General features: G+C 32.1%; 2 protein-coding genes across 2 annotated transcripts; one reads left to right on the forward strand and one right to left on the reverse strand.

The window, feature by feature from the left end:
• Positions 1 to 18,106: 18,106 nt before the first annotated feature.
• Positions 18,107 to 21,036, reverse strand: LOC108840228 (uncharacterized). The gene is made up of 5 exons (XM_018613062.2): positions 20,462 to 21,036; positions 19,418 to 19,570; positions 19,204 to 19,340; positions 18,878 to 19,105; positions 18,107 to 18,788 (listed from the first exon to the last, which is right to left on the reverse strand). Exons 1-5 carry the CDS (start codon positions 20,877 to 20,879, stop codon positions 18,288 to 18,290), a joined length of 1,437 nt encoding a protein of 478 aa, XP_018468564.2. The 5' UTR covers positions 20,880 to 21,036; the 3' UTR covers positions 18,107 to 18,287.
• A 4,773-nt stretch (positions 21,037 to 25,809) lies between these two features.
• Positions 25,810 to 26,583, forward strand: LOC108833769 (uncharacterized). The gene is made up of 2 exons (XM_057004085.1): positions 25,810 to 26,010; positions 26,110 to 26,583. The coding sequence occupies exons 1-2, from the start codon at positions 25,810 to 25,812 to the stop codon at positions 26,581 to 26,583; spliced, it is 675 nt and encodes a 224-aa protein (XP_056860065.1).
• The last annotated feature ends 617 nt before the right edge of the window (positions 26,584 to 27,200 follow it).

Genomic DNA, 27,200 nt, shown 5'->3' on the forward strand with positions numbered 1-27,200 from the left:
ACTGTTTGTTACCAATTTGGTATTGTATACCTTTATATTTTCGAGTCTTGTTAAATTCCTTTTTTTTTGAAAAATGACTTTCTATTAAATATTAGAAAAATACAAGATACTGGTTCAGCCATAGAGTTTATGTTGAGTAGAACAAAATGCAAGATAGAGCACAACACAGCACAAAAAACAGAATATGAAAGAAGACACAAAGGAAGAGTTCATCTTCTTTTAAGTTCTAGTGGGAACCATGACCGAGAGCAGCACGACCTCTGCCACACCTTGTCTTTTTAGCGATGGTGAACCACTCCATATCCTTTAGTTTGTTGGATGGTTTTAAACAACGACCTCCACGAGATCTTTGTGCCATATCAGAATTATAGGAGCTTGTAGCCCCTTCACTGTTGATATCAGTTGCAGCTGTTGGCCCTTGTGAAGAGATCGCAAGAGGATAACCAAAATCTGATATCATAACTTGGGATGCAGGAGATGAAAAGTTAAAGGCAAAGGCTGGGTCATTGATGATTGTTGGAACCGGAGAATGAGACGGGGAGGGAACATCCTCAGGTTCTACTTCCTCTTCCATAGAGGCTAGGTTAGAAAACCTGTTTGAGCCTTTAATTTCACTTAACTTCTTGCTACCATCCTGAATTTCATTTACAGGTTCACACTTTTTTCCCCCGCAGATGTAGAAAAAGTAAGTTTACCTGCAGTAGTAAAATCTACAGGAACAAAGACCGTAGCTAGGTTAAGTAGATGTTGGGAAAGTGTACGTTGGAGTGAAACCAGAAAGTGGGTTTAATGGTGCAGTTTCCGGCAGACAGTCTATCACAAATGAAGGAGCAATAATAGATGCAGAGTTATCTTTTGGAGAATTGACATGATGCGGGAAAACACTTTTCCCTTCGATTGTTAACAAGCGCGAAACAAGATCATCTTGATATCAATGTATTGCCACCATCCACCCAATATTAGATCTGGATTTCATTATTGATTTCTGTTGTAATCGTAATTGTCAGGTCATTTTTTCTTTAGGGTTAGATTGTTTCTCAAGAGTTTGTTTTGGATTTCTTGATGCGATGTATCATATCAATTGTTATGTTATTGTCTTTGATAGACTGAATAAAAGAATCCTTAGACGAAAAAAATATCTTGACTGTAAAATTCCTTTCTTATATAAAATAAATCATTTAAACAAGGAAATGAAGACCAATTCTAAATCATTTTTAATAGGGATAATTTGAAAAATACTTTATTTGTCATTTGGAATTTGAGAGATACGCTTCTTTTTTTCTTTTTTGAAAATTAAACTTTATTACTTGTAATAAGATGTTTTTATCCTTGTTTCAGTTAGTCATTTTTATAATCATACTATTACTTCAAGAAGTATATAACTAAATTAAACTTTTAAAATATTATTATATGTGTTTGTGGTAAATAAACCTATTGAATTTTTTTTTAAACATGTTCTTGTTGTTGATTCTTGGCATCCTTACGGCATAGAAAAATGAATGGGTTGAATTATACACATATAGTAAGAACAGTAAAATTATGTCAAGAAATTATAACTTCAAGAGTTCTTCCGTGCTCTAGATTCACAAAATTCATAAATATCATCTCTTCTCTAAAATCATTGTTTGCTCGTCAAAAAAGAAACTATAATTGCAAGAGTTCTACGTGCTATAGATTTTAATTTTAATGATGTTTTAGATGATTTCAATAAATTTCAGAGATTTAAGTAATTTTTATTAAACCACTCTAGAATATCACCTAAAACTATGGGATTTGAGTTTTAATTTTTTTAATTAAAAAACTCCACTCAAACACTCTAAAATCACTTGAAAACTTTTAAACTCCACAACTTAAAATATTATCAATAACAGTGGATTTCAAATTAATTTATAAAATATCAAGTTTAGTAACACTAGATTTTAAATGAATTTTTAAAATTCATATTTGAATAACAGTGAATTTGTTATTTTGATATAAATCACCTACAACTCACAATCATGCGTCTGTGATCGGATGGTCAAAACGTTCCGTAGATCTCCAAGAAACTTGAATTTGAATCTATACTATACCAGATTTTCACGCGCGTGGCTACCGAGACTTTTACATTTTTTTCTCCCGAGAATGATTTACCACCACCTAAAACTCACAATTCAAAATATACCCCCTAAAGTTAATTTTCTTTATTAAAAAGTAATTTAGATGCTAAAATAATTATCAACATTTCAATTGGATATTTGGGTAATTTGACTTATGAATAAGTGTATTTTCCAAAAAAATTATATGATGGTATAGTTTTCAAAATAAAATATTATATGAAGGTATTTCTCCAAATTTTCCCTTTTAATATTCTTTTTCTTACACATTTTTAGCTTTTCTTTAGCTAATGATATTTAAAGTTTTGGTGAAATTACAGCAAGTTAAATCAGAAACGGGAATCAATCATGAATCGTAGCATTATTTTAAACTTAATTTATTGGGACCACGAAGAAGCCTTGAGTCAGTGACCAATAGAAATGTAAATCTAATTCAAAAAACAAGAGTAATTAAACAAGCGACATGGCGTATAGATAAGAACGAACCATTTTTAATCACCTAATGTGTGTGTATATATATGTTGCCTTTTTAATAAATGTTTTCTGTCAATTAAAAATAATAGTGATGTCCTCGATGTGCATTTCCGCCCCCACTTTATTTTATTTACCTTTGAATTAAAATAACGATTTCACATTACTTTTATATGTGATTTTCTTTTTCATTTATAATTGTGGTTGGAATTCTGACATAACAATTTTCCTTATACAGCTCTCAGGAAAAGATAAGTATATAAAATATTTAAAAGGTACATGTATTAATAGCCATTATTATTTTGGAAAAATGATCATTTAAATCATGAACTTTTCATTTTGGTTAAAAAAAGCATAAACTTTCGTTTGGACCATTTAAATCATCAATTTAGTTTGACTAGCCATTTAAATATCAATTTGGTTTGACTAAACCAAATTACACACGACGTTAACTCAGGTAACAGATTGATTAAACGGAATTAATCGCCGTTACTAATTTACGTTAAGTCCAAACGACGTCGCTTAAAATCTTTTTTAAAAAATGTATCTAGGAAGAATTAAACCCTTGACCTAAGACACAAACCTTGGAAGGCCAAACCACTAAACCACTTGCATATTTCTTATCATGAATGAATACTAATAGATATTATTATGCAACCTTTTCTTCTACCATAAATCTCTAAATGATTTTATAAATATTAAAAGTTAAAACTTGTAAATAGCTTATTAATTATTCAATATTTTGAGACTGTTATTAAAATATGAAAACTTATAATAATTATTAACTTATTTATAATATTAATTTTTATTTTGAAGTATTATTTAAAATACTACTTATAAATAACTAAATGATACTAGATAATTTTTAATTAATAGTAATACAATTTGATTTATAATTATTATTTTTAATTTAAAATCTGTTATTATTAATAAAAATTATAATTAATAATAGCTAAAAGGTTTAAATTATTAATTGGTTAAATTATTAATTATAATTTTTAATAATTTAAAATATTGTAGCTATTATTAATTATAATTTTTAATAATACTTATAGATTTTAAATTAAAAATCATAATTATAAATCAATTTGTATTACTATTAATTAAAAATTATTTAGTATCATTTAGTTATTTATAAGTAGTATTTTAAATAATAATTATAAATTAAAATTAATATTATAAATAAGTTAATAATTATTATAAGTTTTAATATTTTGAATAACAGTCAAAAATTTTGAATGATTAATAAGCTATTTACAAGTTTTAATATTTATTAAATCATTTTGGGATTTTGGGTAGGAGAAGAGGTTGCATAATAATATCTATCAGTATTCATTCATGTTAAGAAAAATGCAAGTGGTGTAGTGGTTTATGCTTCCATCATTTGTGTCCAAGGTCATGGGTTCAATTCTTCCTAGACACAAATTTTTAAAAGATTTTGAAACGTCGTTTGGATTTAACGGAAATTAGTAACAGTGATTAACTCCGTTTAATCAATCCGTTACCTGAGTTAACGACGTGTGTAATTTGGTTTAGTCAAATTAAATTGATGTTTAAAATGGCTAGTCAAACTAAGATGGTGCTTTAAATGGTCCAAGTGAAAGTTCATGTTTTTTCCAACCAAAATGAAAAGTTCATGATTTAAATGACCATTTTGCCTTATTATTTTACTCTTATTAACACCACTTGATTTACAAGATATGATTGGAAAGAGGTTGGAACCCATAGTGACTAGAGTTTCAATTAATAAAAAAAAAAAGCTTCAATTAAGCAACTTTTCTCAGTACCTATGTTTTTACTAAACTCATAAACTAAATGTTGAAGCCTTTGATGGAAGGAAGGAATTTGATAATTTCAGAATTAGTTCTAAAAACAACATTATCAGGTTATATCTAATTTAGAGTATCTAAAAATAAAATAGTAATATTTTAAATATGACAAATTACTTAATTAAATTAAAAATGTAAACTTATAATAAAGTTACAAGTGGCAGCAGAGTCTCTGAGAGGTTCTTAAAGCTCTAAACAAGAACAAGTTCTAATTTCTATCAGTTTTTGTATTTTTTTTCCTGAATGAGATACTTTGCTAAGAAATCTTCACATGCTCCATGAACCTTAGGGGGGGGGGGGAGGGTCCATATAATACCTTACAAGTTCTATTTTATATAAGTTTGTTAAGAAAAATTCTGCACATCTATTAGTTTTAAGTTTTTATAGAATGAAAACATTATTATTCAATTTGTGTGAGTGGTATATGTTCTTACTACAAAAAGGAAATAAAATTATTTTTAGTAATATTTTGGAAAGTTCAGAATGATAAATTATTTATGAAAACTGCAAAGACTTTTTAAAGCTAATTAGATACGTAAATTAAAAATGTCAAGCTTGGTATTCAACAAATGATTAAGACATAAAACCAGATATCAACATTCCTACTTTTAAACAAGCACCAAAAATAAGATCAGAAACTAAAGGGGTGATTGCAAGCTTTAGTGAAACCATGGAAGGTCCATATAATACCTTACAAGTTCTATTTTATATAAGTTTGTTAAGAAAAATTCTGCACATCTATTAGTTTTAAGTTTTTATAGAATGAAAACATTATTATTCAATTTGTGTGAGTGGTATATGTTCTTACTACAAAAAGGAAATAAAATTATTTTTAGTAATATTTTGGAAAGTTCAGAATGATAAATTATTTATGAAAACTGCAAAGACTTTTTAAAGCTAATTAGATACGTAAATTAAAAATGTCAAGCTTGGTATTCAACAAATGATTAGGACATAAAACCAGATATCAACATTCCTACTTTTAAACAAGCACCAAAAATAAGATCAGAAACTAAAGGGGTGATTGCAAGCTTTAGTGAAACCATTGAAGGTTTGTTTACAAAGACCACCAACACCAACTCCTACTTAGAAAACATCACAAACCGTCTAGACAAGCTCTCCATTATATATAATACCTTACAAAGACCATATACCTTATATATGGGGAGGGTCCATATAATACCTTACATGTGCTCTTTATTTTATATAAGTTTGTTAAGAAAAATTCTGCACATTTATTAGTTTTAAGTTTTTATTGAATGAAAACATTATTATTCAATTTGTGTGAGTGGTATATGTTCTTACTACAAAAAGGAAATAAAATTATTTTTAGTAATATATTTGGAAAGTTCAGAATGATAAATTATTTATGAAAACTACAAAGACTTTTTAAAGCTAATTAGATACGTAAATTAAAAATGTCAAGCTTGGTATTCAACAAATGATTAGGACATAAAACCATATATCAACATTCCTACTTTTAAACAAGCCCCAAAAATAAGATCAGAAACTAAAGGGGTGATTGCAAGCTTTAGTGAAACCATTGAAGGTTTGTTTACAAAGACCAACACCAACTCCTACTTAGAAAACATCACAAACCGTCTAGACAAGCTCTCCATTATATATAATACCTTACAAAGACCATATACCTTATATATGGGGAGGGTCCATATAATACCTTACATGTGCTCTTTATTTTATATAAGTTTGTTAAGAAAAATTCTGCACATCTATTAGTTTTAAGTTTTTATTGAATGAAAACATTATTATTCAATTTGTGTGAGTGGTATATGTTTTTACTACAAAAAGGAAATAAAATTATTTTTAGTAATATATTTGGAAAGTTCAGAATGATAAATTATTTATGAAAACTACAAAGACTTTTTAAAGCTAATTAGATACGTAAATTAAAAATGTCAAGCTTGGTATTCAACAAATGATTAGGACATAAAACCAGATATCAACATTCCTACTTTTAAACAAGCACCAAAAATAAGATCAGAAACTAAAGGGGTGATTGCAAGCTTTAGTGAAACCATTGAAGGTTTGTTTACAAAGACCAACACCAACTCCTACTTAGAAAACATCACAAACCGTCTAGACAAGCTCTCCATTTTTTTAACGAGAAGCTAATTAAGATCTATCATATGTTGTACAAGAAGGTCCAAGAAAAGATGCTACCCTACGGTCCATAAATCCACATAAAGAGATGGTTTCTTTATATACAATATCTCTACTTAAGTGATACATAATGCATCAAGAGAATGGACAAGCTCCTAAACGACAACACTTCAATTCTCAAGCTTGGCTATCCTTTCCAATGGCTAGTCTACATTTCGAAATCTATCAAGGTAAATAAGGTAAGTACATTTCATTATTGATGTATCTCGATTTGTCTCGGAGGTTTGAGTCCTTTTGTTTATTTTATTTTGAGTAAAAACAAGGAATTGTTTAGCCTTTGCTTTCATTAATTAGGTCCTAAGATTGAGTCATGTAATAAATTTTTCAAAAACCTCTAGAAAGGCATAGCTGCATCAGCGGGTCCATATAGGGGGGGGGGGGGGGGGGGGGGGGAAGGGTCCATATAGTACCTTACATGTGCTCTTTATTTTATATAAGTTTGTTAAGAAAAATTCTGCACATATATTAGTTTTAGGTTTTTATTGAATAAAAACATTATTATTCAATTTGTGTGAGTGGTATATGTTCTTACTACAAAAAGGAAATAAAATTATTTTTAGTAATATATTTGGAAAGTTCAGAATGATAAATTATTTATGAAAACTACAAAAAACTTTTTAAAGCTAATTAGATACGTAAATTAAAAATGTCAAGCTTGATATTCAACAAATGATTAGGACATAAAACCAGATATCAACATTCCTACTTTTAAACAAGCATCAAAAATAAGATCAGAAACTAAAGGGGTGATTGCAAGCTTTAGTGAAACCATTGAAGGTTTGTTTACAAAGACCAACACCAACTCCTACTTAGAAAACATCACAAACCGTCTAGACAAGCTCTCCATTTTTTTAACGAGAAGCTAATTAAGATCTATCATATGTTCTACAAGAAGGTCCAAGAAAAGATGCTACCCTACGGTCCATAAATCCACATAAAGAGATGGTTTCTTTATATACAATATCTCTACTTAAGTGATACATAGTGCATCAAGAGAATGGACAAGCTCCTAAACGACAACACTTCAATTCTCAAGCTTGGCTATCCTTTCCAATGGCTAGTCTACATTTCGAAATCTATCAAGGTAAATAAGGTAAGTACATTTCATTATTGATGTATCTCGATTTGTCTCGGAGGTTTGAGTCCTTTTGTTTATTTTATTTTGAGTAAAAACAAGGAACTGTTTAGCCTTTGCTTTCATTAATTAGGTCCTAAGATTGAGTCATGTAATAAATTTTCTTCAAAAACCTCTAGAAAGGCATAGCTGCATCGGCGGGTCCATATAGGAGGGTCCATATAATACCTTACATGTGCTCTTTATTTTATATAAGTTTGTTAAGAAAAATTCTGCACATCTATTAGTTTTAGGTTTTTATTGAATAAAAGCATAATTATTCAATTTGTGTGAGTGGTATATGTTCTTACTACAAAAAGGAAGTAAAATTATTTTTAGTAATATATTTGGAAAGTTCAGAATGATAAATTATTTATGAAAACTACAAAAAACTTTTTAAAGCTAATTAGATAGGTAAATTAAAAATGTCAAGCTTGGTATTCAACAAATGATTAGGACATAAAACCATATATCAACATTTCTACTTTTAAACAAGCACCAAAAATAAGATCAGAAACTAAAGGGGTGATTGCAAGCTTTAGTTAAACCATTGAAGGTTTGTTTACAAAGACTAACACCAACTCCTACTTAGAAAACATCACAAACCGTCTAGACAAGCTCTCCATTTTTTAACGAGAAGCTAATTAAGATCTATCATATGTTGTACAAGAAGGTCCAAGAAAAGATGCTACCCTACGGTCCATAAATCCACATAAAGAGATGGTTTCTTTATATACAATATCCCTACTTAAGTGATACATAGTGCATCAAGAGAATGGACAAGCTCCTAAACGACAACACTTCAATTCTCAAGCTTGGCTATCCTTTCCAATGGCTAGTCTACCTTTCAAAATCTATCAAGGTAAATAAGGTAAGTACATTTCATTATTGATGTATCTCTATTTGTCTTGGAGGTTTGAGTCCTTTTGTTTATTTTATTTTGAGTAAAAACAAGGAATTGTTTAGCCTTTGCTTTCATTAATTAGGTCCTAAGATTGAGTCATGTAATAAATTTTCTTCAAAAACCTCTAGAAAGGCATAGCTGCATCGGCGGGTATATAAGCCTCTATAAGCGACCTTGTATCATTCTACCTTTTATGAAAGTTATTATTCAGTTTGCCCCTGGAAATACCATAAGTCTTTCTAGAGTTAAGGAGAAACAATCTTGAGAGCAAATTGTGTCTTATCAAGCTCAGTCCATAGAGTTTGTGGCGACATTCGATCCATTGATTTGTGTGATTCAATATGTACTTCATCTTCATGACATCTTACCATCCATTGAAGTAGCAAGTTGGTGATGCGACCAAGTGTTATTTCTCATTTCCATCGGCTCTTTAACAAGTCTCATCAACCAGATATCTTCCATACATTCCATCTCCATCAAGTCTATTCCATTCCAAGTCCATTTACAAATCGGTTTGTTGATTCTCTTATCCTCTCAACCGGATTGAACTAGGTGCAATATTGTGCCTATATCGTTTTGGTATCAGAGTCGAAAGGCTCCATATTAGGTTATCTCTATCTATTCTCGTATTGCATGTTTCATTTCCATAAGAAAAGCCATAAAATATATTGTTTTAGTTTTCTGAATTGTTTCTTCCGTTGCTGTGTTCTTCCGTTGATGAAATGCCTGAGACAACTCTCCTAAGATTTTAACATACTTTACCAAAGACATTTGTTGTTAAAGGTGTTAAGATAACCAATAGACTTGTTAGTAATGATTGCTTTCATATTATTCAGCCAAAGACATTTGATGTTTGAAATATGTTAGTAAATGAATATTCATCTAGACATAGAGTTTGTTTAGGATTGTGTGTAAGCTTAAGGTTAATAGTGATTGATCATTGCCATCCTTAGTTCGAAATCTGATCATCCAAGATCCAATTCCTATACCCATGAGTTCTCTTGGTGGATTACTCACTAATCTCCATGATTCCCCTTAACCCATATTGGATTTCAGATTAATCATGTAGAGAGATACAGATAATAGATAGGAAATCGATAGGATTATAAGAACAAACGATCAATTGATTCAAAGAGATGAACTTTCCAAGAGGTTTTTGGTGGTTTTTCTCAAAGATAAAAGATAATCTGCCTCCTTGGCTTACAAAAGGTACTTAAACTTAGGTTTAGGAAATGTAAAACATGCATACAAATGACTAAAAGGGTCCCTGATTAATCATAATTTTTGACCAATCAGGAGACGCACAGCGACCTCGGTGCCTCGCTCCAAGAAGTCGCTCCAGGGCCTGTCCGAAGTGATGAAATGCCGAGCAACTTGGAAGTCTCGCTGCAGAGCCTCGCTCTGGTTCGGGAGCGACTTCATCGGGTCGTTCTGGAGAGGTCGCTCCAGGGTGTTGCTTGAGGGAGACCACATCGACTTCGTGCCCTCGCTCTGGTAGGTCGCTCCCATCTCACTGCTCGTTCAATGATCACCTTTAACTCTTCTTTTTGAGCCTCACATGCACCAAAACATCTCCAAGAACTCCAAGTGGCACTCCAATACCTAATAAAGACTTATGCATGCAAAATGCAACCTAGAAATGGCTAAATCCTAGTCTAAATAATCAAAATGCACATGGATGATTGGATAAAACAATGGAAATATGCAAGATATAAGGTACATATTGATTCAGGGTTAATTTATTCTAGAAAACCCGAGTTTGGTATGCTTTTGCAAATACATGCTATTTATCGAACACAAACAAAATATGGTTTACAATTGGTAAAACTGCGATTATATGGCATTCCGAGAATCAATCATTGGTTTAGACTTCTTCAAAGCATATCGAGAATGTATATGATTGAGGTTAGTGAGTCTTCATATACAAGAAGCAAACAATAGAGAGTTAATAAGAACCAGCTGACAGAAAATATTTGAAGACAATTCGGCGTGTGTCTCTCATTCAAAGAAGCATATATCAAAAGTAACACAACAAAGTATATCTCTCCAAAAAATTTCTCATACATACGGGAGTTCGAGAAAAATAAAGAAATGAACATCGAGTATGTACAGTCATGCGACAATCCGACTGACTTGTTCACCAAAGCACTTCTGACTATAACATTCTGAAAACATGTCAATGCTATCGGATGCAGCATTTGCGTGACCTATGAAGAAAAGCTATGTCCATTATTTGCAGGGAGAGATTACGTTACAATACTCTAGTTTTCTTGTCATGGTTTTTGTTTCATTGAGTTTTTTCATGATTATATTTTGAAAATATTACATCTAGAGGCAGTTTTGAGTTTTTTATAACAAAATAAGGCAATTTCCACTATTAGAACACGTTTCCCTAACTTTCCTTCTTTTTGGTTACGTCTAGTGGTTGAAATCAAAACCAATTGTAACTAGTAGGTCCAACTTCTTCTTCTTCTCTCTTTTTATCTTCTCTTTTCTCGATTTGTTTTTTCACAGATAAAAAAACATTAAAATTTACAAAAACAGTCTTTCTAATGAAAAGAAAGATACACAATTCCTCTCATAATTTCAAAAGAGTTTTTTCTATGACAAATAATCATTCATAACAATAAAACAAAAAGATGATCAAAATAATTTTGGAGTGGTGAAAACTCTCGTGATTTCTTTTCCAACTAATAACTGTCATTTTTTCTCTAACGAAAATCTTTTGCCGGCGACCCCAAATCCTAAGCTCCATTGCGACATAGCTCTACCGCTATCCGCGTCACGGTCAAATCGTCTCCTCCTCGTTGTGGTAGTCATGCTCACGACTTTAGTTGTGGACGCTGGAATCGTCGTCGTTTAATGGCAGATCGAAGAGAAAGCTTCAGAGAAGCAACAATGGTGAAATTTTGGTTATTTGCACATATGGTCCTCCAACTTTTGTTTATTCTCCAATTTCTCAAAATTCTATTATGTTCACAAATATTCCAAACTTTTAATTGTGCAATCCAGACCAAGCGAATGTTCTGATTTTGCAACACTGGTTTTGTTTTATTTTGTTTATGCCTCAGATATTTCTGATTTGCAATATTCTTCGATTTGGTCCCATAATTCATATGTTTACACTGATAAATTATCTATGCTACTTTATACATAAAATATCATTGATGTTGTCCACTATAAAAGCAAACATAAAACTCTAAAAGAATATCAATGATTTTGGGTGTCCATGTGGACATTAGCTATATTATGGATGACTGATAAAATTGATTTAGATAAAATTTTAACTTTGAATTTTTATCCAATTTCATAACTTTAGCAATATCTACATGTACACATGTGATTTGTCTTCCTTTTTTGAGCAACTACACTAGAAATAATATATAATATTGTACATATGTACAAAGAGATGATTGTACACATGTACGCAAATGTTAAATGACCATTCATGTACAAATGTTAAAGGACCATTCCTGTAATTTATGTGTACATAAATAATATATAATATTGTACACATGTACACAACAATATGTACAATATTATATATATGTACATAAAACAAAACAAAACGGCAAAGAGATGATTGTACACATGTACGCAAATGTTAAATGATCATTCATGTACACATGTTAAAGGACCATTCCTGTAATTCATAAACTCAAGATAATGTTAACACAATGTACATGTGGATTTTTTTTTCCATGTACACACATGGTAGAGGCATTCTTGAAATCTGACTGAACCCAAATATAATCCTTGACTCAAATATGTACATTATCATATTTATCGTACACATGTACACCTCCATATTTATACACATGTACAGTACTTATACTACACATACACTGTCAAGATGAATATGACATGTACATCATTATCATTATACAAGTATTATCTCACTATGTACGAAGATAATGAATAAAACAAATAAAAAAACCAGAGAGAAATTGCTCAAATGATGTATTACATGTACACATGTACACCTCACATTGTGTACACAGCCAAGTCGTACATGTAACTATCATTTAACAGAACACTATTATAAAAAAATTCCATGTAGATATATAAAATGATGTACACATATATATATCATTAGAACATGTGAATATGTAAAACGATATACACATACATATATATCATTAAAACATTGTACATACAGAAATTTTAAATGAGGTTTGTATTTTTACTAGTCTATAGTCTTTTTATCTCCACACCAACCAAATTATGAATGTACACATATACACAACTTTATACTAACTCAACACATGTACACTAACGAATGTACACATATACACTAAAGAATGTACACAACTATATACAACTTTACACATTAACATTTATTGTACACATGTACACGAATGAATGTACACAACTTTAGAACATGTTGGACATTTAACATATATCTCAAAACTATAGCTTCACAGATCTCAAAAGATAGACCTAGTGATGGAGAAAACGATTTCATAAAAAAAAATTGAAAAAAAGAAATTTAAGAATCAAATATGAATTTTCTAAAAAAAATAGAAAATGAATGAGGAAGAAGACGAAGGAGAAAAATAAGGAGAAAAATGTAAAAAACTTTAAAAATTGTAGGACCACTCTAATTAGATAAATGAATTCTAGTTGATAATAATTGATTTCTAATCACAAAAAACTACCTCAAGAGCACAAACTGCCTTAGATTGTAATTAAAATCTTAAAACTGTCTTAGAGTGTAAAAAACTCTTATATTATTAACGAGGCTGTACGCAGTACAACATAGATAAACAATGGAGAGTGTTAGAAAATAAAATGAATGATAATTATCTACTTGAAGAGATAATGTTTACCCATATTTTGTTTTGTCTTTTCTTTGTAGTCGGTTAACATTTACCTACATGAATGACTGACTATAGCGCCAGTTATGCATCCAAATATGAGGGTGAGTGATCTTATTAATCAGGAGTTGAAGGAATGGGATGTTGATTTACTGGAACAATATGTCAGCCCTGCTGACATACCCCTTATAAGGAGTTTGGCCATAAGCACAACGCATAGGCCTGACACGTTTTGCTGGAGCTTCACAAAAAATGGACAATATACAGTCAAGTCGGGATATTGGGTTGCTCAAAATCTTCTAAAGGATGCAGACGAAAAACAAGTGCTAGAGCCAAGTATTACAAAGCTTCAAGCCTTTGCTTGGAAGATAAAGGCGCCGAAGAAAATTTGTCACCTTATATGGCAATTGTTAACTGGTCAAGTGGCAGTAACGAGAAACCTAGTAAGGCGAAATATTAGATGTGATAATTACTGCCCAAGATGTGGTGAGCCAGAGGAATCAGTAACACATGCTATTTTCGAATGCCCACCTGCTCTACAAGTTTGGCTACACTCATCAACTCCAACGAGTCCTGCTGTTTTTCCAACGCCAAGTATATACACGAGTATGAACTACCTCTTCTGGGAAAAGAACGGTACATTTGAACCAGATCAAGACAGGGATCCTTATCCCTGGCTGATTTGGTATATTTGGAAGGCTCGAAATGATAAACTCTTTAGGGGCATAGACAGAGATCCTCTGGAACTAGTTCGATATGCTGAGAGTGAGTGTCAAGCTTGGTTTAATGCCAATGAAACGATACCACCAGTGGTACAGGAGAGTAATGCAGAGGAACCTCAAGTCATAAGCTTGGGGAATATTTGTTTGCTGGATGGATCATGGACATCTCAGGCTCAATTTAGTGGGTGTGGATGGGTCTGGTTGGACAGCAGGGGAGTCACGAAACTCATGGGATCACAGAACATCCCCAGAAGAGAATCAGCTCTGCACTCAGAAGTGGGAGCACTGCGATGGGCGATGGAAAATATGCTTCAACATTCAATTTGCCAGAACTTTGGAACAGACTGCAAGGACTTGATTGCTATGATCAAGGAACCTCATGCTTGGCCAAGTTTTGCTACGGAACTAGAGAGGATAGAGACACTGCTCATATGCTTTCCAGACTTCAAGATTTCGTATATTCCTAGAGCGCGTAATCAGATTTCAGATTTTTTAGCTAAGACAGCTAGATCCTTCCATAGGAAGTTACATTTTATTGGTTGTTCTATTCCGGTCTGGTTACCTAGACCACCTCAAGCCTGAGTAATAGAATAGCCGTTTGCCGTCAAAAAAAAAAAAAAAAATAGACCCTTCCCTCACTTGTAACGTGTATGCGGAAGTTAATAATAATAATCAAAGCTCTCCGTTCTCTATCTCTCTTGTTATTACACCAAACATAAACATACATATATTTATATAATATATAACTACATCTGAGCTAATTATTCACAACAATCATGGCATATTGACAATATTTGCAAAGCCCATCATGTAAACCTTTTCTACAAATTAATAAACTTTTTGGCGTGCTTACAAAAATAGATAAGTGGTTATCATTTCTAAATTAGAAGTTCTAATTGGAAGAGTTATACATCACCTATTTTATTAACTTTTTAACGAACTTACTTTTCTAAGACTTAGATATGCCCAAACAGATTCATATCAATCTTCTGGGGCAGAGGCGTCTGACCTATGAATAGTTTCGCGCATCAGAACTACAAATGGCAGAAAATAAGGACCGAATTTGCAACCTAAATGTAGGAAAGAATCCGTCTTTACAATTGGTTATGTTACTTTAGATTATTTTATTATTTTTTTAATTTCATTTTCGTGTGCTCAAGTGAATTTGACTTCAGTAACCAGTAAAGGTTTTTTTACAGTTTATCAGCAATTACACATTCTTTTATTAATCATTTTTTAGAAACCTTCATAGGTAAAAAAAACTACACCTTTAATTTAAATTATTATTCTCAAAATATTTGACGTTAATTTTACATACATGTTTGACATTGGCCAAAACAAATCAAATTGCAAATGATACTTAAGTCTACACTATTAATGAGACTCTCATGCTGCTATTTTGGAGTGGCCCATCAACTTACGTCATTTTAAATCTAAAAGCCTTAACTCCTCAACATTTTCAGTTCCTTTTGGATTTGTAAAGAAATGCTAACGTTAAGTCAATGTTGCATTGTCTTATGTTTTAGGATATGCTTGATCAGTAAGTATCAAAATAAATAATAGAGTGACAACATAGATGAATTAGCAGAATATACTGAAGTGATTAAAATATGCCGAGTATTTTATCTACTAAAGGATTATATTAAAATTTATCGGTGATTTGACCAAATTTTTTTTATCGGTGATATATTATATGACCCCTAAAGCCGGCGAAATATGTAACATGAAAGTATTACCTATATGTAATTTTAGTAAGAAATTCACATATCCCCTTTATATTAAAAGAGAAGCATTACAACATTTGTTGTAACCATGTGTCATCACCACAATGCTTTTTAGAATCTTTAGAAAATAGGTTGGTCCATTTAAATATATAATAAGCTTTTTATTAAACTAACCATAAATTAATTATTAATATTCTTTATTATTTCCTTAAATAAAATTACGGAATTGCCTAATGTAGTTAGAGTATATATATGATAATTAATGATTTTAAATAATAAAAATTTGATAAAAATTAGAATTGAGTATCCTTTATCATTTTTTAAAAAAACTAACTTATTAAAATAAATTAATAATAAAAATTTAGATTTTTCCGTATGTGTTATATTTTGAATTTTTAAAAATGACTATAAACTACTAAAACTGTTAAAAATCTCACATTAAAATTTTTGTGGCCATGGTTTAAAATTTTGTTACGACATGATACAAATGATTACAAAATAATATAAGTAGGAAGTCTCATTTAATAAATATTAAGATTAATATATATATATATATATATATATATATTGTTTAAATTAAACTATATACCATGCAAATACATAAATATTTAATTTCGAAGCTTTTAACAATCTTTTTGATTCAAGTTTTGAACAAATATTGACAACTTAATATTAAATTTTAAATTTTGCATCGATTTTTTTTTAAAATATAAATTACTAAGTTTATTAAAGATCCACAATTAAAATTTTGTTATCAGTAATTGAAAATTTTGTTATACAAAGATACAAATGATCAAAAACAATATGAATAAAAACATTAGTTAATAGATATCAATATTAAAAATATAAAAATCATTTAAATTTAATTATTTAACATATAAAATAGAAATATTTTTTGTTTGGATTAATAAAATTTATTTAGGTGTGCGCACCAATTTAATTATATACATAATAGTTACTGAATCTTTAATTATTTAATATATATTTATTATTTTATAATATGTAAAAAAAATAATATGTAAAAATAATTTATATATAATGTTTATTCCGCGTAAGGCGCGGATCTTAACCTAGTGCTTATTATATTGGAATTTCTAGGAGAGTAATAAATGATACAAAAGTGTTGACATATTGAGCTAGGAAAAAAAGTTTATTTTCTTCATTCTCTAGTTGGAAAGTGTTATTTAGTAGATTCTAGATACCTAACTAGAAATTGTTACTTAAGACTTTATTGTAGAAATAGATATCACATTGATTAGTTTTTAGAGGAGGAAATCCAACAAACAATAGAGAGTTATTCAAAGGTTAAGTAGAAGATTCTTGACCGTAATCATCCTAAGTATGCTGAAGAAATAGATGAAGATTATGACAGCGATAACGGTTCTCCACAATTTTATCAAAGATACAAATTATGTGGATTGTGATTTCGTAAATTGGAAAAGAGTGGAAGAGCATGAACATTACGGAGATGTAGTGACAGAAAATGATGAACATGTTGCATACATACCAGTCCGAGACAGGGTTATGGAAGCTATTGCGAGATTTCATTACTGAGAAAATGATGAGAGGAATTTCATACTAAATGTAAGTTGTTTTTACGTATTTGCTTATATATCTGTTTGCTTATAAACACTAATATTGAATTTATGTATTGTTATGAAATTTGTAGGTAGTTTTAAGTGCAGTTTTTTCATATCGTTGGTGAAAGATCGAATTGCTAATGCAATATAACGATTCTCTAACTATTATTAAACTATTGTTGGATTTTAGTGTATCTTTAATTTAAATATTTTAATTATATTTGTAAAATTTTGGTTATATTTTATAATTTCATTGTCATGAAAATAAAATTTATGAAGGTTAAGAAAATCATTTAAAAATTCTTTTATTATAGCTATAATTTAGATAGTATATTAAAATTAATAGGATTAATATAATAATAATAATAATAAACATGAGCTAACAATAAAACATAGTTAAATTAATATATGCCCATTTTAATTATTTTATCATCAAATGCATCCAGATCCAGATGCAAATGTATATTCAGAAGAAAAAAAAGAGCAAATGAACACAGTTGCATTCAGATGAAATATCTGAATGCACAGCGAAATATACAAACAAATTACACCCAATGAACATCTGGATAAAACATCTAAATGGAGCATCTCGAGATTTACAAACAAACAGCAACTTACTCTTTTTCTATTACATTTGTCTCTATAACGTGCGTTTTGTAGAGTAAAAGAAATGTTGTTAGAGCTTCAAAGAAACCTTCCATTACACAGAAAAGGTACAAGTATCACAGGAACAAACTAAATATAACTAACCTAGGTGTTGTGTGTTCCAATTAGTTACATGCACATATAAAATCCATATCCCACAAAAATATAACTCACAAATATAACAGAAGAAGAGATTTCATCACAAACTTACAAGGACTCGTTAGTAAAAGGGATCTCTTGGAACTTGAAAGAAGCATTGCCCGCGTTCTCGCGTAACACATTCTCGTCATCCGCCAATGGCATCACTTGTCTGTCACCGACCTGTCGCGGTGGCAATGCCTCTCGAACCCCTGAAAACTCCATCGAATCTAGCGTTTCGTTACTAAACAACAAGTGGCTGCTGCTGCTCCTGGGCGGTGAGGAGAATGCAGCGGTAGCGGAGGAATCCCACAGAATGACGTGGAGGACGATGGAAACCTTTGCGTGACGGTGAAGCGATAGTTTCTGGCTGAGCGAAACGGTGTCGTAGCAGCGAATGGCTCCGGTTGAGGAAACCATCCATGGCAATACCTTCTGGCTACCAACACGTGAAACCACCAGACGACGCGAAGCTTTGGCTGCTTCTCTGTATAATGAGCTCAGGCCTGATCTTGCAGCTGGTGCACTCTCGTCATCGTGGTCCGTCACTGAAGAGACATAAATGAAACCCTGCCGAAGAAATATATTTAAATTAATAGAACACATGATCTGAAAGCTAGTCACTAGTGATGCATAACTCAATAGAGATTGTTAGTTACCTCTTCAGTGCGGCTGATGGAGAACCCTAGTTTGGTGTCATCATCTCTGAGTTTGATTTCTAGTGGCAACTCAACGCCAAGAGGAGCATACCAAAGCCGAACCGCTCTGACCACACCAATATCAACTCCATGATAATCCTCAAACCCATAGAGACTCGCGTTTGCAAGATTCGATAGGTCAGAAAGTGAAGTCGTATTAACTGTAGCTGAGGCAGTTTCTCCCGATATCTGTATACCATTTAAAGAAAATAATCAACATTTTCATATTCAAACTCACTGCACACAAAAATATTATTATTACAAAAAGTATAAACATCTGATCTGACCTTGGTAAGCAAAGATTCAGTCTGAATATTCATGAAGACGATAGGAACGCCATTGGCTTGTGAACAGCTTAGCCAAGCATTTGCACGAGCAAGTGTGTCTTCCAAGTCGTTATACCGAGAACCAGCCCTTCCATAAGCTGAATTTTTGTTGTTAATACTCAAATATATATGCAATATAGTCTTTGACTAACAATTTTTAGTATTGTTTTCTTACCAGAAGCTTTGGGAAGAAACAGAATGGAGAGGAAGTTGCTTGAGCCGGAGATTGGTAAGGCTTCTTGCATTCTTCTTTCCCATGGATATGAAACGTAACCATCTTGAAGCTTTACCCTCACCAATGCTTCCACCATTCTTGATCCTCTTGATGCTGCATATCATTTTAACCCCCAAAAAAAAAAAAATCTTATCATTGTATAATATCCTCTAGTAATGTTTTTGGTTAATAGTACTAATAAATAGTGAAATAGTGCTCATTAGGTTCTTTCAACTTTCTATGCAAAATTATTATTTTTATGTCCAGCTTTATACATTCTAATTAAAATTCAACATACTGTAAATCTTACTAAAATTATTAGGTTAACGTGGTTACATTCGGTATTGCAACTTTGTGAAAATTCCAAAAGATACAACTTAAAAATACAGAGAAAAAGTATCTATTTCTATTGGATGTCCAGGAAGAAACATTCTTAGTTAATTAAATAATGATTATAATATCAGCAATAATAAAGTGTACATATAAATTGGTGTCTCCCAAGAAAAAACTGAAGTGTAACAAATATCTAGAATATATATATTTTTTTGAACTTTAAATATCTAGAATATTACCATAAAGAGTTCTTAGATTGTAGTTAATGTCAAGTAATACTAGTAATCAATATGTATAAAACAACAATTTTTAGCAAAAAAAGAAAAAATATGTATAAAACAAATTGATAGTATTTTTTGTGACCGTTTATAACAAATTGATATTTTGCAACACAAAACATGTTTGTATGCGAATATTTGAAAAGATCATTTACTTGAAATCAAAATTAATTTATAATTAGTGATCATAATAGTTATATATTAAGATGTAAATACAAATATTATATGATTTACAAGACAATAATTCCGTACGATTCCATAAAGAAGAATTAATTGAATTTCACCAGCTGGGAAGCACGATGTGATGATGAGATGCAAAAGACAAAATCAACAAGCAAAGCCAGAAAAGTCAACAAAAACAGATAATTATTAACCGACGACAGAGTTAACTCACCTTGTATACCGAGGCAATCCGACTCAGTCCGATCCGAGAACCCGACTGTATAATTCGGGTCATCAATGGATCTAAGCATGTACTGTTTTTTACCGGCGGAATCGTTAGGAACAATACAAGCAGACAGATCGGATAAATCGTGGGAGCCACGTCTGACTCTGACAACAATCGAAGTATCTTTGTTCCTGTAAGAATTGTGTAAAACCTTCTGTAACCAAGCTTTACCTCCTTTAAACGGAGCCTTGAAAATAGCCGAACCGGGTCCTGAACCGATCCGAATTTCTTCGACTATGTCCCCGGTCTGAAGCATATCGCCGCTCCATTCGTCGCTGTTGGAGCTTCCTTTGAGACAGTCGATGGAGAGGACGACGGTGTTTCCGGGTCGGGTTGTGGTTTCGGGTTGGTGGGTGCGATCCATTGGCGATGTTCTCGGGTTTGCACGAGAGAGAGAGAGAGACACAGAGACAAAGTAAGAGAAAGAAAAGAGCTTCGAAAATGTGTTTGGTTGGGAAGTGATTCGATACACGGAATCTTTGTAAGACTATACAAAGTCGTATTTTGGCAACGAAGATTTTATTCTTTACTAGATTACTATTATTGGGATTATACAACGACACTTGTCCAACAAGTAGATTTTTAAAAGTTAAATTTAATTTTGTGGAAGCCGGTTTGATCGAGTTATTTGATAAAGATTTGTTGGCACCAACACATATCGTAGATTCTTGTAGGGCATTCAAATTTTCGGTCATTTCATCATCTAATCTATTAATTTAGAGTCCTATTTTTTATCTACTAACAAAAGTTGTTTTGGACCCTTTCAAAATTATTAGAATAATAGTACACTCTACTTGTAATTAAACACAACCGATTGTCACATAAAACTAAACCAGCGTCTTATTAAATGTCCCTTTGATTATTTGGTTTAAATGCCTTTCTTGATTTAATCAAGTTCTCATTATATTGGACTTAGATCCATAAACACCAAAATTTTATTGTTTATGGATCATCTACAAACTTATAGTATAATATAAACTAGACTTTTATCCACATACTCGTGCGGATATATTTTTTCAAAATATGTTATTATTTATTTTTATATCGCTATTATGTATCATATATGTTATCATATTTTAAATGAATCATATAATTAATAGTATGTTATACGTACCATCATATAAATAATCATATAATTATATTTTAAAAACTTAATGTGAAATATAAAAACCATAATTTAAAAATTGGTGTTTGAAATTAGACTTTATAATCTATTTTTCTATATATATATTGAAAACATTTTTTTTATAATGGCTATTGGAAAATATTTTAATAAAATCAATTTTTGAATATATGTATATTTTTGAATCAAATTTTTGATATAAATCAATTTTAAATGATTTGAAATATGTATATAAAGTTTAAATTTTATTTTATGGTTATTATAGACAAAATATATTTTCAGATAATTAGATTGGAAAATTTTTGTATATTATAAATCTGATTCAGATATATAGTTTCTCATAATAATATAATGGATTTCCAATTTTTCTTAATAACATAAATCCATTACTTTATTTTCTTTTTAATATAATGTTATACATGTTTCCAAACAACATTATATTCTTTTTTATTGTTATCGATGTTTTCAAACAATTTATAAAAATACTTCAGTTTTATTAATATAGATAGTTGATATTAAATTTTTAAAAAGTTGGTGATATTAAAATGTCAGCAGACGGCATATAATATATATTCTATTAAAATAAAAACATGACATATTAATAAATGTTATATCCAACTATATATTTTATTTATTTAATGAATTATTTTGTCAAATTAAATTAATATTAAATATAAATATGATTACAAAAAAAAATCAAATATAAAAATTAAAATTTTCAAAAAAAAATAAAACGAAAATATATCCGCCCTTTAAAAGGGCGGGTCATAATCTAGTTTGATTTAAAAATGTCATTGGACTGAACCCAAGCTATCTATATTTCATTCGGTTCAAAACTTATTTATTCAATTCGTTTTAGGTATTATTTGTGTTCTAAACTGAACCAATTCCTTTTCTAAAAAATATCAAATTATTGGTTTAGTTTGATGGAAAAGATTCAGTCAGCCGAAATATAGTGCAAGTCAATTTCAGAAAAATTGGGTTTCTTTGGTTTATTTTGTCGCTATTTGTTGAACTAATTGCTTGCCAAACCAACCCGGACTGAGAATCAGTAAGTTCTTAGCCGCAAACTGGATACAAACCAAAAATCAAAAAATCTTGGTTTAATCAGTTTGGTTTACTTTGGTTGTCGCTCAATGCCCAGAGCTAGATTCATGTGTGCTACAAGAAAAATAAATTGGCTACAACAAATAGTTAGACGAGTTGATTACATAATAAGACACTTTTTGAGTTTTCTTTGCATTCAAAAACACTTTCCACTTGTAACACATATTTACGAAAACCAAGAGAGTTTCTGGACTATTTTGCCCCTATCGAGTCAAAGCTAAAGTGAGTTATTGTTCGGTTGCGTCGTTAACTTTTTGGAATTAATTAGATTGTTGGATTTTTATGAAGACCACAAGATCTTAACAATAATATTAATCCGACGGCACACATTAAAATCATGAGTCTAGTAGCTAACACAAATCCATATTTCATGGAAGAGAGATTCGTGGATATGGACATAACTTTGTGGACAGACAAATGTTAAAATACTGAGTTACATCCACAAATACACATGAACAACAAAGGAGAATAACAATCTCGAACAACTTAACATTGATGAGTTCTTGATACCAGTGAAGTTGTTCCTAGTCTAGGTGTGTGGACAAGGGAGGTGTGGACTGGAGAGTTGGAGATGGACGAGTTGTGTACAGGGGATGTGTGTACATGTGGACAAGGGAGGTGTGGACTGGGGAGTTGGAGATGGACGAGTTGTGTACAGGGGAAGTGTGAACATGGATGCTTTCAGGAAGAGACTGTCTTCGAAGCCTTATTTGCATATAAAACGAGAAGTCTCACTTACACAGTTCAAAATATAATCATAATAATCAAAAAGCATCAAACTCTACCTCAGAGATAGCAAAGAAAACATCACCACTACTACCACCACAGTGTTGATTACTTGAGCCCCTCAAGCTTAGACTCATTCTTAGCCACTAGTGATTGCAGTAGTACACTCATCACAAAGCTCCTTTGAAATGCCCTCAACTTTGAAATCCCAGATCACATGCTCCCCATCCACACATCAGCTATCAACAATACAAGATACATCAAATATAAATATAAAACTAGCTTAAACTAACTAAAGTTGAGAGGTAACAAGAATCAACATGTTAAAAAGGAGATAACTTTACTAGCGAGAAGAGAGCCAAAGTGATTAAAAGGAACACACTTGACGACCATAAAAAATCCAATATGATCAGATCCAAATCAGAACTTACCTGGTGGTAGAAACAGATTCCAAGAATCTTCTTCTTCAAATAATCTAGCTTCTGGCAAAGCTAGTAAGCTTGAAGATCCAATCAGCGTCTAGCACTGATAACGAAACCATAGTACTTGTCCAGATCTTTTTCACCGTCGAAGAGATCCAATTGCTCGCTGTCGTTGCCAAAAAGAGAGATAAAGACATTAGAGTAGCCATCATGCCTTCTACACGATCTCGGAGTCGGCGGCAAGAAACAGGCGAACCTCTCATTCTCCTGCTGTCCTCACCATGTATGATTCTCGGAGATCACAAGAAAATAGATCAACTTTGAGGAGAAGACGATTATGTATTCTTGCTAGCATTTCTTGGTCTTCAAAACTGCTCCAAATAAAAAAAAATCTCAATTAAGAGAACGGAGACATCACAAATAAAGCATGAAACTTTACCAAAACTCGACAAAGGAAAGACTAAAACAGAGGCATCGAAGTTAAAGTACAAACCTTTATCTTCAAATCACGGAGAGTGGTGATTCCACGGTGACAACAAGAAGGAGGAGGAGAGAAGTTGCCCGAGTTAGAGTTTCTTCAAATCGGCGGAGAGTCCTAGACTTAGAGACTTGATAGCATCAAGAGAGTTTATGGCTGGTTCTGTCATATAGAAAGAGAGAGTAGCAGAGGCGAAACCAGAGTGATTGTAATGGTCGTCGATTGGAAACAAAGGGGATGTTAGGGTTTTCTCAATCAGAATCGTCGGGGAAGAGAAAAAAAAATTAGTCAAGCCACGTGATGTTTAGGATAAGTCAAGTTAATGAGAGAGTTGGTTCTGTCTTTGATTAAAGGGTATCAGAGTCTTTCATACACAATAATGTGTGTCCCAAGTGCTAAGTGACTTAGAATGTAATTGGAAACTGAAAAAGTGCCTCAAGATGTAAAAAAATGTAGTTAGACCATATTTCATTATTTGTTATAAGGTAATATAAAAGTAAAATGCTTATGTAACTGATGACAGCAATTTTTTATGTGCTTATTTTGAAAATATCTTACCTTTGAAATATTTGATTTTTCAATGTAAACATCTAAGAGTAGCACTTTTCTTTCCTTTTCTTTCTATTCTCACTTAACAAATAATGTGTGAAAAAAAACTTTCTAATGTCATGCTTGATGCGACATAGATAAAAGGGATGACGAATTTCTCTCATAATTTAGCAAATGAAGAGCAGGATTCCGGAGGACATGAATATAGCACTTCAGTTCTATTAGGATAGTTAAGTTTAAATAACCGGTTTGCTATTCGCGGTTATCATTGGTTTAGTTTCCTTTAGCTTAAACCGATGTATATATAAGTCAAACTCTGTAACAATGTTTGACTAAGAAACTGAATAACAAACTTTTACATCATTTTCTTCCTTGCGATCTTTTGGATCAGCTCTTCATCTCTTTCCCGATCTTTCATATCAGTGATTGAATCAACCTTAATATGGTATCAGAGCTTTACTTTTGATCTTTCGCTTCGATTTGATCTACTATGAGCTATTCAATTACTCGATTCTCGAGCTTCGCAAGTTTCTTTATCTTGGCAATTCTGGATTTTCTCGCGATTCTCACTTTATGTTACTAGTTTTTGATCTTCCTGATCTCTGCTTGATCGTTTCTCGAGCTCGATTGATTGATTCTCACCATGAATCCGTCATCTACGACTTCCTCTATTGATCAATATGAGAATCCATATCATCTTCATCACAATGATCACGCTGGTCTGGCTCTAGTTACTGATCGATTGACGACGGCTTTGGATTTCCATTCTTGGCGCTGATTTGTTCGTATGGCTCTCAATGTACGTAATAAACTGGGTTTCATTGATGGTACGATCGCTAAACCTTTGCCTACTCATCGCGATTTTGGTTCTTGGTCCCGTTGTAACGATATGGTTGCAACCTGGTTGATGAATTCTGTTTCCAAGAAGATAGGACAGAGTTTACTCTTCATCTCTACTGCTGAGGGTATTTGGAAAAATTTGCTGGCTAGGTTTAAGAAAGATGATGCACCTAGAGTCTATGATATAGAGCAGCGTTTGAGTAAGATTGAGCAGGGTTCTATGGATGTCTCGGCTTACTATACGGATCTGGTGACTTTATGGGAAGAGCATCGCAATTATGTTGAGCTCCATGTCTGCACATGTGGGAAATGAGAGTGTGATGCGGCTGGTTTATGGGAGAAATTGCAGCATCGTAGTCGTGTGACTAAGTTCTTGATGGGATTGAATGAGTCTTTTGAGAACACTAGGCGTTATATCTTGATGCTTAAACCTATCCCGACAATTGAAGAAGCATTTAATATTGTTACCCAAGATGAGAGACAAAGGATGATTAAACCTTCTTCAGCTATTGATCATGTGGATTTTCAAGCTACGACTTCTATGACTCAGGATGTTGCTTCTGCTCAGTCTCTTGCTAATGATGCTTACATTGCTGCATACAACACTTACAAGTCTGCTCAGAAACCCGTTTGTACTCACTGTGGAAAGCTTGGTCATACGGTGCAGAAGTGCTTTAAGCTACATGGATTTCCCCCTGGATATAGAACCAATTCTGGTTATAAACCAAGAGTACAGCAGCCTTCCTCTCAAACTCAAGTTCAGCTGCCTACTCAGACGACACCAACTCCTTCTCAGACTGCAAATGCAATTGCTAATGTCTAATCTGATGCTACAGCGTCTCAGTTGGTTTCTGGTGCTGCTAGTGCTGTTCCGTCTGTTACTACTGGTGGTATTACTCTCACACTACAGAATTTCACACCTCAGCAGATTCAACATCTCATCTCCCAATTCAATACTCATGTCCGAGTTCCAGAGTATTCGACTTCATCAATGGTTTCCACGTCTGCTTCAATCACAAAAGATGGCTTCATGGCTCCTCAATCCACTTCTGGTAACCTTCTTTTTCCATCCACAAGCCTTACCTATACAGATAATACCTTGAAGTTTAAAAACCATTGCCTTTCTGTTTTACCATCTTTCATTTCTCCTGGTGATTGGATCATAGATAGTGGAGCCTCTAGTCATGTTTGCTCAGACTTAGCCTTATTCTCGGATATAAATCATGTGTCTCGTGTTACTGTGACATTGCCTAATGGTTCTCAAGTTCCCATTTTACACACAGGCACCATTCACAGTACTGATACTTTAGCTTTGTTTAATGTGTTACATGTACCTGATTTTCATTTCAACTTGATTAGTATCAGTTGTTTGGTGAAAGATCAATTTTGTTCTGCTCATTTCTTTTCTACTGGTTGTTTGATCCAGGAATTTTCTCAGGG

The sequence above is a fragment of the Raphanus sativus genome, chromosome 2 (genome assembly GCF_000801105.2).
Source record: "Raphanus sativus cultivar WK10039 chromosome 2, ASM80110v3, whole genome shotgun sequence".
In the NCBI taxonomy this organism is placed as follows: Eukaryota; Viridiplantae; Streptophyta; class Magnoliopsida; order Brassicales; family Brassicaceae; genus Raphanus; species Raphanus sativus.

Coding starts and splice junctions, on each gene's coding strand:
- LOC108840228 (XM_018613062.2), bottom strand. CDS start 20,879: ATGGATCGCACCCACCAACCCGAAACCACAACCCGACCCGGAAACACC. Junction 19,341..19,417: donor GTTTCTTCCCAAAGCTTCTG/GTAAGAAAACAA, acceptor ACAAAAATTCAG/CTTATGGAAGGGCTGGTTCT. Junction 18,789..18,877: donor CCATCAGCCGCACTGAAGAG/GTAACTAACAAT, acceptor TTTCTTCGGCAG/GGTTTCATTTATGTCTCTTC.
- LOC108833769 (XM_057004085.1), top strand. CDS start 25,810: ATGGTTGCAACCTGGTTGATGAATTCTGTTTCCAAGAAGATAGGACAG. Junction 26,011..26,109: donor CGGCTTACTATACGGATCTG/GTGACTTTATGG, acceptor GAGAAATTGCAG/CATCGTAGTCGTGTGACTAA.